The sequence below is a fragment of the Accipiter gentilis genome, chromosome 10 (genome assembly GCF_929443795.1).
Source record: "Accipiter gentilis chromosome 10, bAccGen1.1, whole genome shotgun sequence".
Lineage (NCBI taxonomy): Eukaryota > Metazoa > Chordata > Aves > Accipitriformes > Accipitridae > Astur > Astur gentilis.
In genome coordinates, this window is record NC_064889.1 from 9470635 (window position 1) to 9484954 (window position 14320).

At 44.5% G+C, this 14320-nt stretch overlaps 1 protein-coding gene across 3 annotated transcripts in view; it reads left to right on the plus strand.

Moving 5' to 3' along the window:
* Positions 1-14320, plus strand: part of MYO1E (myosin IE) — a 102893-nt gene that overhangs the window by 73747 nt on the left and 14826 nt on the right. For all 3 annotated transcript variants that reach the window (XM_049812988.1, XM_049812991.1, XM_049812990.1), the window contains exons 20-22: positions 5449-5563; positions 6266-6435; positions 6898-7043. In XM_049812988.1, the coding sequence (XP_049668945.1) occupies positions 5449-5563; positions 6266-6435; positions 6898-7043 (431 nt within the window). The remainder of the gene's footprint in view (positions 1-5448; positions 5564-6265; positions 6436-6897; positions 7044-14320) is intronic.

Here is a 14320-nt window from a genome sequence, read left to right on the forward strand (position 1 = left end):
TATACAAGAAAACATTTAACTAAACTTAAAGTATGTAAAAGGCTCTAGTGAAATATGGTATATTCTACAGTAATTATGAAGTTACTCTAATGCATTAAATTTACATATATTCTAGTGGGACCTGGGAAATTCTCAAAAAAGGGGATGCACCTTCCCTTCCTGTTTTGATAAACGTGGTTTCAGCCCAGCCGGTAACAAAGGACCACGCAGCCGCTCGCTCACTCCTCCGCCCCCCTCCGGTGGGATGGGGAGGAGACGGAGGAGAGAAAAGAAAAAGAAACTGGAACCTCGAGGGTTGAGATAAAGGCAGTTTACTGGGACAAACACAAAGAAATTACAACAACAACAACGGCACTAATGAAAAAATATACAAAAAGAGTGATGCACAGTGCAACTGCTCACCACCTGGGACCCGACGCTCCACCACTTCCCCCACGGAAAAAACAGAGACCACCCCCCAGCCCGCTCCCCATTTATATATTGAGCATGATGTCGCATGGTATGGAATAGCTCCTTGGCTAGTTCAGGTCAGCTGCCCCGGCTATGCCCCCACCTCCCAGGTTCCTGTAAAAATTAACTCTATCCTAGCTGAACCCAGGACATTATCCACCCCTTATTCTATACCATCTACATCATGCCCAGATCTTACATTTTCCAATCAACCACTACTACTTTCCTTGTCTTATATATAAGTATATGGACTCCCCCGACCTTGCGCGCGCGCGCGCACACACACACACACACACACGGTGTTCCTTTAGCCTATGGGCTATCCCTCTAATGTGTCCATCGATTTTGGGGCTCTATCTGTTGTAATAGTTCTTCAGGATAAGAGAGATGGTGTGAGATGTTGGGTTGTTGTACGCTGCCTCTGGAACTTGTGGCTAGTACATTTGGTGCAACTCATGCCCTTGGTCTGCAGGTCGAAGATGTTGATCTTGAGGAAATTGCTGGGTACCAGTTCAAGTTCTATCGCTGTTGTACTTGGCTCAGTTTCAAAAGTCCATCCTGTAGTCATTTGGATAATTCTTACAATAATACCCTTGATATGGTATATAGACACTATAGATACAATGACATGCATTGGCAGGTTATTTAGCAGTTAAATATCATACAGCCCAATTCTGGCTATTGTCTCCCAAAATCAAATCTCCCTGAGGTACACATCGAACTTTCCCATCCTTCTGCATCACCCACCAGGTGTACCCAGGTCCTTGAGCAAAAACAACCCCTTGAATGGGTTTGCTTCTGCTTGAGGGAGGACTAACCCAGACTGTCTTTCCTAACATACTCCTCATGCGCACTACAGGGACTTTATCCCCTTCTACAGTATGTGGATCTCTTGGTTGGGCGGGGCCAGCCCGATTGGCGGATCCTCTAGTATTAACTAACCAGGTGGCTTTTGTTAAATGTGTATCCCAATGCTTGAAAGTTCCACCCCCCATCGCTCTCAGTGTAGTTTTCAGCAGTCCATTGTATCGTTCAATTTTTCCGGAGGCCGGTGCGTGATAAGGGATGTGATACACCCACTCAATGTCATGTTCTTTGGCCCAGGTGTCTACGAGGTTGTTTCGGAAGTGAGTCCCATTGTCTGACTCAATTCTTTCTGGGGTGCCTTGTTGCCATAAAATTTTCTCTTCAAGGCCCAGGATAGTGTTCTGGGCAGTGGCATGGGACACAGAGTATGTTTCCAGCCATCCAGTGGTTGCTTCCACCATTGTAAGCACATGGCACTTGCATTGGCGTGTTCGTGGGAGTGTGATATAGTCAATCTGCCAGGCCTCCCACTGTTTATGTTTCAGCCATAGCCCTCAATGCGACGGGTTTTTGCCGCTTGGCTTGCTTAATTGCAGCACATGTTTCACATTCATGGATGACCTGTGCGATAGTGTCCATGGTCAAGTCCACCCCTTGATCTCGAGCCCATCTATATGTTGCATCTCTTCCCTGATGGCCTGAGGTATTGTGGGCCCACTGAGCCATAAATAGCTCACCCCTACGTTGCCAGTCCAGGTCCACCTGAGACACTTCAATCTTGGCGGCTTGATCTGCCTGCTGGTTGTTTTGATGTTCTTCAGTGGCTCGACTCTTGGGTACATGAGCATCTACGTGACGTACTTTTACCACTAGCTTCTCTATCTGAACAGTGATATCTTGCCACAGTGCGGCAGCCCAGATGGGTTTACCTCTGCGCTGCCAGTTGCCCTTCTTCCATTGCTGTAGCCACCCCCATAGGGCGTTTGCCACCATCCATGAGTCAGTATAGCGATAGAGCACTGGCCACTTTTCTCTTTCAGCAATGTCTAACGCTAGCTGGATGGCTTTCACCTCTGCAAACTGACTCGATTCACCTTCTCCTTCAGCAGTTTCTGCGACTAGTCGTGTAGGACTCCATACAGCAGCCTTCCACCTCCGATGTTTTCCCACAATGCGACAGCACCCATCAGTGAACAGGGCATATTGCCTTTCATTTTCTGGCAGTTTATTATACAGCAGGGCCTCTTCAGCCCGTGTCACCTCCTCCTCTGGCGACATTCCAAAATCTTTGCCTTCTGGCCAGTCCGTGATCACTTCTAACATTCCTGGGCGACTGGGGTTTCCTATGCGAGCCCACTGTGTGATCAGTGCAATCCACTTACTCCACGTGGCATCAGTCGTGTGATGTGTAGAGGAAACTTTCCCTTTGAACATCCAGCCCAGCACTGGCAGTCGGGGTGCTAAGAAGAGCTGTGTTTCAGTACCAGCCACTTCTGAGGCGGCTCGAACTCCTTCATATGCTGCCAAGATCTCTTTTTCAGTTGGAGTATAGCGAGCCTCGAATCCTCGATACCCCCGACTCCAAAACCCCAGAGGTCGGCCTCGGGTCTCCCCAGGTGCTTTCTGCCAAAGGCTCCAGGTAGGGCCATTCTCCCCAGCCGCAGTGTAGAGCACATTTTTAATATCTTGTCCTGTCCGGACTGGTCCAAGAGCTACTGCATGAACAATCTCCTGCTTAATTTATTCAAAGACTTGTCGTTGCTCAGGCCCCCATTTAAAATTGTTCTTCTTCCGAGTAACTTGGTAGAGAGGGCTTACAATTTGACTGTAATTTGGAATATGCATTCTCCAAAAACGCACAACACCTAAGAAAGCCTGTGTTTCCTTTTTATTAGTCAGTGAGGACATAGCTGCTATTTTGTTGATCACATCTGCAGGGATCTGACAACGCCCATCTCGCCATTTTACTCCTAAGAACTGGATCTCCTGCGCAGGTCCCTTGACCTTACTTTCTTTTATGGCAAAACCAGCCTTCAAAAGGATTTGGATTATTTTCTTCCCTTTCTCAGAAACTTCTTCTGCCGTGTTGCCCCATACGATAATGTCATCAATATATTGCAGGTGCTCTGGAGCTTCAGCTTTTTCTAGTGCAGCCTGGATCAGTCCATGGCAAATGGTGGGGCTGTGTTTCCACCCCTGTGGCAGTCGATTCCAGGTGTACTGGATGCCCCTCCAAGTGAAAGCGAACTGAGGCCTGCACTCCGTTGCCAAAGGAATGGAGAAAAATGCATTAGCAATGTCAATTGTGGCATACCGCTTAGCTGCCTTTGATTCCAGTTCATATTGAAGCTCTAACATATCTGGTACAGCAGCGCTCAGCAGTGGCGTGACTTCATTCAGCCCACGATAATCTACTGTTAGTCTCCATTCCGCATTAGATTTCCGCACGGGCCATATGGGACTATTAAAGGGTGAGTGAGTCTTGCTGATCACTCCTTGGCTCTCCAGTTGGCAAATCAGCTTATGGATGGGGATCAGGGAGTCTTGGTTGGTGCGATATTGCCGCCGGTGCACCGTCGTGGTAGCAATTGGCACCTGTTGTTCTTCAACCTTCAGCAACCCCACAACCGAAGGGTCTTGGGAGAGACCCGGCAGGGTAGACAGCTGTTCAATCTCCTCCGTCTCCAATGCAGCTATACCAAAGGCCCAACGGTACCCTTTTGGGTCCTTGAAATACCCCCTCCTGAGATAATCTATACCAAGGATGCACGGGGCCTCTGGGCCAGTCGCAATGGGGTGTAATTACCAATAAAATCCGACAGAAGGTGCCCAAAGGATGGAAATTATATCACTGCCTCATACAGATACCAGCTTAACCTCATGACCAGTGATGTAATCATTTCACAAGTCGACATTGCCCAGTACAGCAAAATGATAATCCCAATCACTCTCCCAGAGATGAGATACGCAACTACAGGCAATACATAGAGCTTATAAGAGCTTACAAAACGCCACCATGTAAACAAATGAAGCAACATTGTGACTAACATCTATTTATCTAAGAAATGCGTTTGACAAATTTGTTTCAACACGCTCTGGCCAGATCTGTCGTTATTTCAACCCTTCGTGCCCCACGTTGGGCGCCAAAAAGGACTGTTTTGATAAACGTGGTTTCAGCCCAGCCGGTAACAAAGGACCACGCAGCCGCTCGCTCACTCCTCCGCCCCCCTCCGGTGGGATGGGGAGGAGACGGAGGAGAGAAAAGGAAAAGAAACTGGAACCTCGAGGGTTGAGATAAAGGCAGTTTACTGGGACAAACACAAAGAAATTACAACAACAACAACGGCACTAATGAAAAAATATACAAAAAGAGTGATGCACAGTGCAACTGCTCACCACCCGGGACCTGACGCTCCACCACTTCCCCCACTGAAAAACAGAGACCACCCCCCAGGCCTGCTCCCCATTTATATATTGAGCATGATGTCGCATGGTATGGAATAGCTCCTTGGCTAGTTCAGGTCAGCTGCCCCGGCTATGCCCCCACCTCCCAGGTTCCTGTAAAAATTAACTCTATCCCAGCTGAACCCAGGACAATAAATCAGCATTTTCTCTTGAATTCTGACAATATGTTAGACCCCAAAATCTTATTATGTCATACTGAAATACAAGATCGTAGTTGTAAATCCTGCAGCCAGCTGACAAATTTCACTGCTGGGAAAGAATGGAGCCAGTGGATATAAGAGTATGAAGCTCAGACAGGGAGGAAAGTTGCATGTGAATGCAGTGCATTATGTTACACATTGCACAGATGCCCATAGACATGCTAACATTCTGACAAGAGGCATATGAATTTTGGAGAATGTGAAGGTGGAGGCTGGATGGATGCCCAGTGGAGAACCTTGAGTAGCACCAGTAGAATATTTCAGAGAGAATCCATATTCCTCTTCCTTCATCATTGGGTATCAAGATTAATGAGTAGACTGGTAAGAGCCAGAACCACTTAAGCATCAGAAATTTCTTCCAGAAAAGGTTACTTTAACATTCTGACCTCAGATTCCATAGTAGTGGTAGAGGTACCAGCTTGGATCTAGAGTGAAATGCACTGGAAAGTTGTTGAAAGTAAAATACAGCTTTTTCTTGAACTTTTCATGTAAAATGTTTGACCCACCCTACTGTCTCTTTGTACAGCTATTTTTGTTAGAAGAGATGAGGGAGAGGAAGTATGATGGGTACGCCAGGGCCATCCAGAAGGCATGGAGGAAGTATGTGGCCAGGAAAAAATACGTACAGATGAGAGAAGAAGGTAGGTCATAACTTCAGATGACAGGTATTTCACACATGGTTCCAGGAACAGAAAGAGTGCCACAGGAGATGCAGAAAATCTCTCTCTCTGTAGAGGAAGCCATTGCATTGCAGATGACCATCTAGGAATGGCTGCAAATTGTTGGATCCCTAAGGTACCGCTGATGAGGTTGGCTGCTCTGCATTTATGGATTTCTTGGTCTACCCAGTGTTTTGCTCTCAAAACAAAGCCAGACCGAGTAGGACAGAGATCAGAGATGTTCCGGGGAAGTAAAAAAGGAAAAACTTCCCATAGTTATACAGGACCTAGATGGTCTGTAGATGATAAAAATCAATCCAAGGGCTGTAATGCTTAGTTGCATGTGTGACTTGGGTTATGTGAATGAAAAACATTCTGGGTTTGGAAGAGTTAATCTTTAGTTTCCAGCAATAAGTGAGAAATTCCGTAGTTCTAGAAGTGCTCTCAATTAATTAGAACTGCTGAGCTTGCCATCAGTGTATTTCATTAGGAATGGATTTAATGATCATGTGGATCCTTATATAAAGGATTAGTAGCAGTGCTTCACTGTTTTTTCCATATTATAAACAACTTGATTATCACTCCTTCCCAAAAAGTTCTGCTTGAAACAGTGAGCTCTTTCAGATCATGGGTTTAGAAAATCTAGTAAATGCTATTAATCAATGTTTACTTTCGGTATTTAAGCATCAGATTTAATGCTGAACAAGAAAGAGAGAAGACGGAACAGCATTAACAGGAATTTTGTGGGAGATTATATAGGCATGGAGGACCATCCAGAGCTACGCCAGTTTGTGGGCAAACGGGAGAAGATTGATTTTGCAGACACCGTAACTAAATATGATAGACGGTTTAAGGTAGGTTTAAGAGCAACATCCACTAATGATTAGTTCTGCTAGGGAGTTATAGATGTCTTTACCATCCTTTAACAGAAACTCTACCATGTTGGTGTCATACCATCTAGGATAGCAGCTTGAAAAAAGTGTCTTCTAAGTTAAAGACACATAGGGAAGCAGTTACACCCTAGTGATCAGACCATTGCCATTGTCAAACCTATTGTCCCAGAGTGAAGGCTTTATGGGACTTGCTGGGCAGAAAGCTACAGTAGTTAGGAAATGGGGAACGAAGCTGCTTTTCTGTCCTGTGCAATTTGACTCTGAGGTTGTGTGATTAATCACATCAGTATTTCTTTTACTTAAACCAAAGACTAACAGTATTGCCCCAAATCATGGTACGTTATGTATCTTTGGAATAGCACCACAACATTAGTGCATTGGTCTCTGCATAGCTATGTATTTTCAAACAATTTTGTGTTTCAGAGTGTGAAGCGAGATCTTGTCCTCACTCCAAAGTGCATATACCTGATTGGGCGTGAAAAGATAAAGCAGGGTCCAGAGAAAGGCCAAGTGAAGGAAGTCTTAAAGCGAAGGATGGAAGTGGAGAGAATTCTTTCCGTCTCTCTAAGGTCAGTACCTTGAAAATATCTTTACATTGATAGAGAAATTTGTGTAGGACAAGGGGAAATAAGTTGATTGATGAAGGGTGAATTTTCTTAAGCTGTATTAATTGAATCCTGTGAACAAAGAAATCTGTAGCCTTATTTTCATTCCTAGCCCGAGTAAGTGCCTTACAGCAATAGATGTTTATAGCCAGCACACAAACATTTTCTGACAAGTTGTTAAAATGTTTCACTTACACTGGGTTTCACCTGCCTGGAGTGTCCCCCAAAATGTATTCTGTGAACATATATTTACCATGCACAAGCAGGTTCTAGTAAGTTTTGGCTCAAGTTTGTATCCCAGAAATAATTCTTTCTTACAGAAGTACACCTTGTACATGTCCACTGCTTCCTAAAGGGGTGTTCTCTTTCTGGTGAGCTACTAAAGCCTTTATTTATAGTTGGATTTCACATCACATCTGTTGACTGAATGTCAAGCTGTTACGGATGCACGACTAACCAAATCCAACAGGTGTTAAAACTCACATTTATTCTTCAGCAAAAGTTAGTTAGAAGTCCGGTAACATTTTGTAAAACCACAGGCTCAATGATGTAAAGAGAATTAATACTACGCGGCCAACTTAAGAATCCCCAAGATTTAAAGTGATGGCTCAAAATGTGCATATCACTCCCCTAAAAGCTGAGGGCTCTCTCCCTCAAGGAGTTACCTGGGGTGGTGCCCCGACCCGAGGGGGAGTCCCTGACTGCAGACCCGCTGCTCCCAGGAGGACTGATTCCAATGTGTCTTCCATGGGACACCGTCTATACCCCTGTCGAATCTGACCTGTGGTCATTTAATCCTATTGTCCAGGAGGGTCACCTCAGTGTATCTGGCACATCTTGATTGGCCAGTTCAAATTCCAGCCTGCAGCCTCCAGGGTTTCCTTCCCCTTCTCCCTGCCTGGAGAAGTTTTGTTTCCTGCTGGCAGGAGGGGAGCGGGGGGGAATGTACTGCCACACAAGCCAATCCCAGATTGCAGGAGATATCCGAGGTGTCCACACAGAGCTGAGAAACCCAGTTAGGTGAGCAAAACCAGGAAGAAACTGCCCATGAGACCAGTGGATTAGTGCCTGCATCATTTCATCCCTTTGAAGATGAGTGAACATCCAGAGATGTTTCTCTGGATACCTCATTGCAGTTTATCAGAGCTGGTAGCTGAGTGTAATTTAACACAAAAGAATGCCGATCCAGGTCAACAAGTGTACTTTAAATATTGAAATAAATTACTATTTTAACAGAATACAAGTCTACACTTGAGTACTCTGTATTGATAGCTACTGCAAGGGTTTTTTGGATATGCTTATAAAACACCCCCATTAGTATAGCCAGAAATTTTCTTACAGACATTATTCAGTACTTAAGCAGATTTCATATTTTTCCAGAATTCTTCACAGCCATCAAGATTAGGGAAAGGTCTGCAAGATGTGTCTGCTCACAGTACCATTTTCAAAATCTGTAGTTTATTTATCATACAACTTCAGAACAGAAGCTGCAAAAAACCAACTGTAGTAGATCTGTGTTAAGGATGAGAGTGGAAGCTGGATTTTTAGTGCTTCAAGTTTGAACTGTGTGCTGTGCAAACCTCAAACAGATTGCAGCCAGACACTTGAATTGGGCCTGTAGCATTCCAAAGGCATAGTCATACTGAGTCAGCTGAAAGGACGGCTGCCTGCCAAGTTAGTGAAAGCTGTTACACTCCTCTCACATGTAAATAACAGTTCCACAGAACCTTCTGAAGCAAAACGAAATGTGCTTCGTTCAGAGGAAATATGTATTTTACTTTATTACATATGATCTTATTGGCATCACTGAGACGTGGTGGGATGGCTCCTGTGACTGGAGTGTTGGAATGGAAGGATACAGGCTCTTTCAGAAGGACAGGCAGGGGAGACAAGGAGGGGGTGTCACCCTCTATGACCAGCTGGAGTTCACGGTCTGCCTGATGAGGAGCTGACCGAGAGCTTATGGGTCAGGGTTAAATGGAGGGCAGAGACAGGTGACATTATAGTGGGGGTCTGCTACAACTACCTGACCAGGAAGGCTGAGTGGATGAGGCCCTCTATAGACAGAGAGGAGCAGCCTCATGTTCACAAGCCCTGGTCCTCAGGGGGGACTTCAGCCACCCCAATATCTGTTGGAGGGACAACACAGCAGGGCATAAGCAATCCAGGAGGTTCCTGGAGTGCGTTGATTACAAATTCCTTCTCCAAGTGACAGAGGACCCCATGAGGACAGGTGCTATGCTGGACCTTGTTCTCACCAACAAGGAGGAGCTGGTGGGGAATATGAAGCTCAAGGGCAGCCTCGGCTGCAGTGACCATGAAATGCTGGAGTTCAAGCCTTAGGGCAGTGAGAAGGACGCACAGCAAGCTTGCTACCCTGGACTTCAGGAGAGCAGACTTTGGCCTCTTCAGGCGTCTGTTTGGTAGGGTACCATGGGATAAAGCCCTGGAGGGAAGAGGGGCCCAAGAAAGCTGGTTAATATGCAAGGATCACCTCCTCCAAGCTCTGGAGCGATGCATCCCAACATAGAGGAAGTCAGGCAAAAACACCAGGAGGCCTGCATGGATGAACAAGGAGCTCCTGGAAAAATTCAAACACAAAAAGGAAGCCTACAGAGAATTGAAGCAAGGACAAGTAGCCTGGGAAGAATTGTCTGAGCAGCCAGGGATCAGGTTAGGAAAGCTAAAGCCCTGATAGAATTAAATCTGGCCAGGGATGTCAAGGGTGACAAGAAAAGCTTCTATAGGTACATCAGTGATAAAAGGAAGACTAGGGAAAATGTGGGTCCTCTCTGGAAGGAAACAGGACACCTGGTTACCCGGGACATGGAGAAGGATGAGGTACTCAATGACTTTTTTGCCTCAGTCTTCACTGGCTAGTGCTCCAGCCACACCACCCAAGTCACAGAAGGCAAAGGCGGGGACCGGGAGAACTAAGAACCATCCACGGAAGGAGAAGATCAGGTTCAAGACCATCTAAGGAACCTGAAGGTGCACAAGTCCATGGGACCTGATGAGGTGCATCCATGGGTCCTAAGGGAACTGGCAGATGAAGTGGCTGAGCCACTATCCATCATATTTAAGATGTTGTGGCAGTCCAGGGAGGTTCCCATGGACTGGAAAAGAGGAAATGTAACCCCCCTTTTTAAAAAGGGAAAAACGAAAGACCTGGGGAACTACAGGCCAGTCAGTCTTGCCTCTGTGTCCAGCAAGATCATGGAGTGGATCCTCCTGGAAACTATGCTAGGGCACATGGAAGATCAGGAGATGATTGGTGACAGCCGACATGGTTTCACTAAGGGCAAATCCTGCCTGACAGATTCTGTAGCCTTCTACGATGGGGTTACAGCAATGCCACCATTGGATGAGGAAGAGCAACTGACATCATCTGTCTGGACTTGTGCAAAGCATTTGACACTGACCCACACAACATCCTTGTCTCTAAATTGGAGAGACATGGATTTGATGGATGGACCACTCAGTGGATAAGGAATTGGCTGGATGGTGACACTCAGAGTTGTGGTCAACAGCTCGATGTCCAAGTGGAGACCAGCAACAAGTGGTGTTCCTCAGTGGTCAGTAATGGGACTGGCACTGTTTAATGTCTTTGTCGGCGACATGGACAGTGGGATTGAGTGCACCCTCAGCAAGTTTCCCAAGGACACCAAGCTGTGTGGTGTGGTCGACACACTGGAGGGAAGGGATGCTATCCAAAGGGACCTTGACAGGCTTGAGAGGTGGGCCTGTGTGAACCTCGTGACATTCAACAAGGCAAGGTCCTGCACATGGGTCGGGGCAATCCCAAGCACAAATACAGGCTGGGTGATGAGTGGATTGAGAGCAGCCCAGAGGAAAATGACTTGGAGGTGTTGGTTGACAAGAAGGTCAACATGACTGGGCAATGTGTGTTTGCAGCCCAGAAAGCCAACCCTATCCTGGGCTGCATCAAAAGAAGTGTGGCCGGGAGGTTGAGGGAGGTGATTCTCCCCCTCTACTCCGCTCTGGTGAGACCCCACCTGGAATACTGCATTCAGCTCTGAGGCCCCCAGCATACAACAGACATGGACCTGCTCAAGCAGATCCAGAGGAGGGCCATGAAGATGATCAGGGGGCTGGAGCATCTCTCCTATGAGGACAGGCTGAGAGAGTTGGAGTTGTTCAGCCTGGAGAAGAGAAGACTCCAGGGAGACCTTATAGCAGCCTTCCAGTACTTAAAGGGTGCCTACAGGAAAGATGGGGAGGGACTTTTTACAAGGGCATGTAGCAATAGGACAAGGGGTAACTGTTTTACACTGGAATAGGGTAGACTTAGATTAAATATTAGGAAAAAGTTATTTACTGTGAGGGTAGTGAGACACTGGAACAGGTTGCCCAGAGAGGTTGTGGATGCCCCATCCCTGGAAGTGTTCAAGGCCAGGCTGGATGGGGCTTTGAGCAACCTGGTCTAGCGGAAGGTGTCCCTGCCCATGGCGGGGGGGTTGGAACTAGAAGGTCCCCTCCAGCCCAAACCATTCTATGATTCTATGATTATGTCTAATAATGTTTTGAACTTAGCCTATTGATTTTATTTTGTTGTAAAAAACATTGGGTTTGGTATATGTTAAAAGTAGATTCAGAATTACAAGCTATCAAACTGTCCAGGTATTCCTCCAAAACCAAACTCTAAAAAACCTATGGGGGCAAGAAGGCTTTTCCATGTTACTATGTTAGTATGGCCTGAGTTCAAAATGGATCTTAATCAAGGGATCTCTTAACTCTGTACTGAAATGACTTAGTAGTAATATAATGCTCTGGCTGCAGAGGTTGTAAAAGTTACTGCTTCTCTCAAATCTGAGTTAATCTTTTCTCAGTGGCAGGGTTAGCGCTTGTAATATTTAACAGTCTTCAGTTAGTAAAACTAGAGTGAAACCTTTATTTAGTACATGTATTACCTACTATGTATCTTTGGGGGAAGAAAAACACAACAAAAACACCAAAACAGTTTTTCAGATGTCTGGCTCAAAGCAAAAATTGTATTGCTCTAACTTGCTTTCTCTCATGTGTTTTCAAAACTCCAGTTTATTGTCCCTATAGTTTAAATTTTCTACACCGCTAAGATGATTGATTTCTGATGGGTTTTGAAGTGAATCTCAAACCTCTGTGCTGCAAGAAAATAATTGCAATAACATTCTTCATGAGCTTATCCAGAATGGATTTAGCTCTATTCTATATTGCAGCCTCAAAGTTTTAAAAGTTTCAGTTGTTGTTAGTACTATGGTTTATGCAATATTACATTTTAACTAAATCAGTACATAATTAAATACATTTTAAATCAAAAGGGGAGAGAGAATAACTGGATTCTTGCATTGCTATCTAAACAATACTTTTCTAGAAAACCATGTGCAATATATTGATGTAAGCCTGTAGAACTACATTTATACACAATAAAGGCAGAATAATCAGTTGTACTGACATGTATTAACAGCAATTAACACTACATAACAATTTGAATTACTAAAGGAGTTGCAATTTAAAGTGCAAATGCCCAGCTTGGAATTTGTTCAGGGTACTGAGAATGACAACCCATACTCTCATGGAAATGTTCTTGCATTTTTAGTAACAATAAGTAACTGAGCTTTATAATTTATCTGATAAGGAGTGACACAGGACATCCTAACAGCATTGTGAAGTCAGACTCTTCACCAAACCAGCAAAAATAGGACCACTGACTAGATCGTATTTACTGTGGGTCTTGGGCTTTTGTTACACAGCTCATTCAGAACCTTGCTGAGGCTCTAGATTTGCTTGATGATAGGAAAGGGGGTCATGCTCTTACTCTATTTTTATAGATTTCTTATTGCTATTTTGAATACTAATCAGGCAAGTTTGTAGTTTCATACACTCTTTTCCAAACTATGGGAAAGATTTAAGAATTTTAAAGAGTGTGGAGTACAGAGGTGGTAGGTAGATTTTTAGAAAAACAGTGATACAACTCATCCTTTACCTAATGTCTCAGGTGGGTTAGAACTGTATTTTTATACCTGACAGTCAAGAGCACCTCTAGCAGCACTATGAAGCTATTTTTAATTCTGCATGAAAAGGTACTTAAAGTCTATAGAGAAAGTCATAGTCTTCAGTAACTACATGAAAAGTGAGGGTTAGAAAACTAGGCCTGCTCCCCCCCTTTCAGATATATAGAATCAGCAATCAGGCAAACCAGCTGGGAAAGGAAAAGGGAGGAGTATGCTCAAAGTGGAAAGCTGTTGATTGCTAGGTAATTAGGATCAGAAAACAGTGATGAGGGCAAATAGACCTAATAATATTGTCTCTGATAGAAGGTGCAGGCTTGCTTTTTCTGAGCTGAATGTTCTCTGAGTTCCTTATGTGCTATAATTAATTTATTTTTGGAGTTAACTCTGAAATGTTGAAAGCAATACATATATAGATTCAGGTGAGATATTGGCACCTTCTTTGTGTGATGTATTGCTATGCAAACCATTGAAAGAAGATGTTTCTTAGTGACAGGTATGTAACTTTGGCTTGCCCTTCACCTGGCTGCCAAAGCCACCTGTCTGGTTTTCCACAGCCTTAACAACTGCAATGCCTTCACACTTCTGAGTTACGTATACTGTTTTTTAGAAAAAACGGTGAAAACTTGTAATGAATATTAATTCTAAATTCAACAGGATTTGAAAGGTCCATTTCTCCAGACAGAAATGCAAACTGAGAGTGCCTTTTTCAGTTGGTAGATGATATCTAATGTATTGAGATAAATTGCTGTTATCAAATAGTATTTTCTGATACTAGTAATAGCAGCAGAAGGTGGACCAACAACGTTGACAAAAGAGCAGAGAAGCTTTGGCTTTAGACTCCCTGCAGCGGACTAAACAACCATGAAAAGGAGCCACATGTTTTCTGCCAGGAATACTTTACAATGTCTAACTAATGCTCCTTTCTTCAATGGTTGTACTCCATTTTGTGAAATATCACGCTGGTGATGTGATAATTCTTTTGTGATAAGGTTAAGGAATTCTCAGCTCTGCAGTTGTGAAAAGTTCTGTGCTGTCTTTTCTCCTGGCCACACATTTTCCTACACTAGCTAGCACTCTGGTGGCTGCGTGGAGATATGGATAAGACATTTAAAAGTAAGGGAAGCAGAAAATTAATCTACCAGGAAAGGGCAGGGGATGGATTCTAGCATGAGAGAAAATATTCACATGAACAAAGAGGGTGAGGGGCAGAGGGAAGGCTGCCCCTTCTGA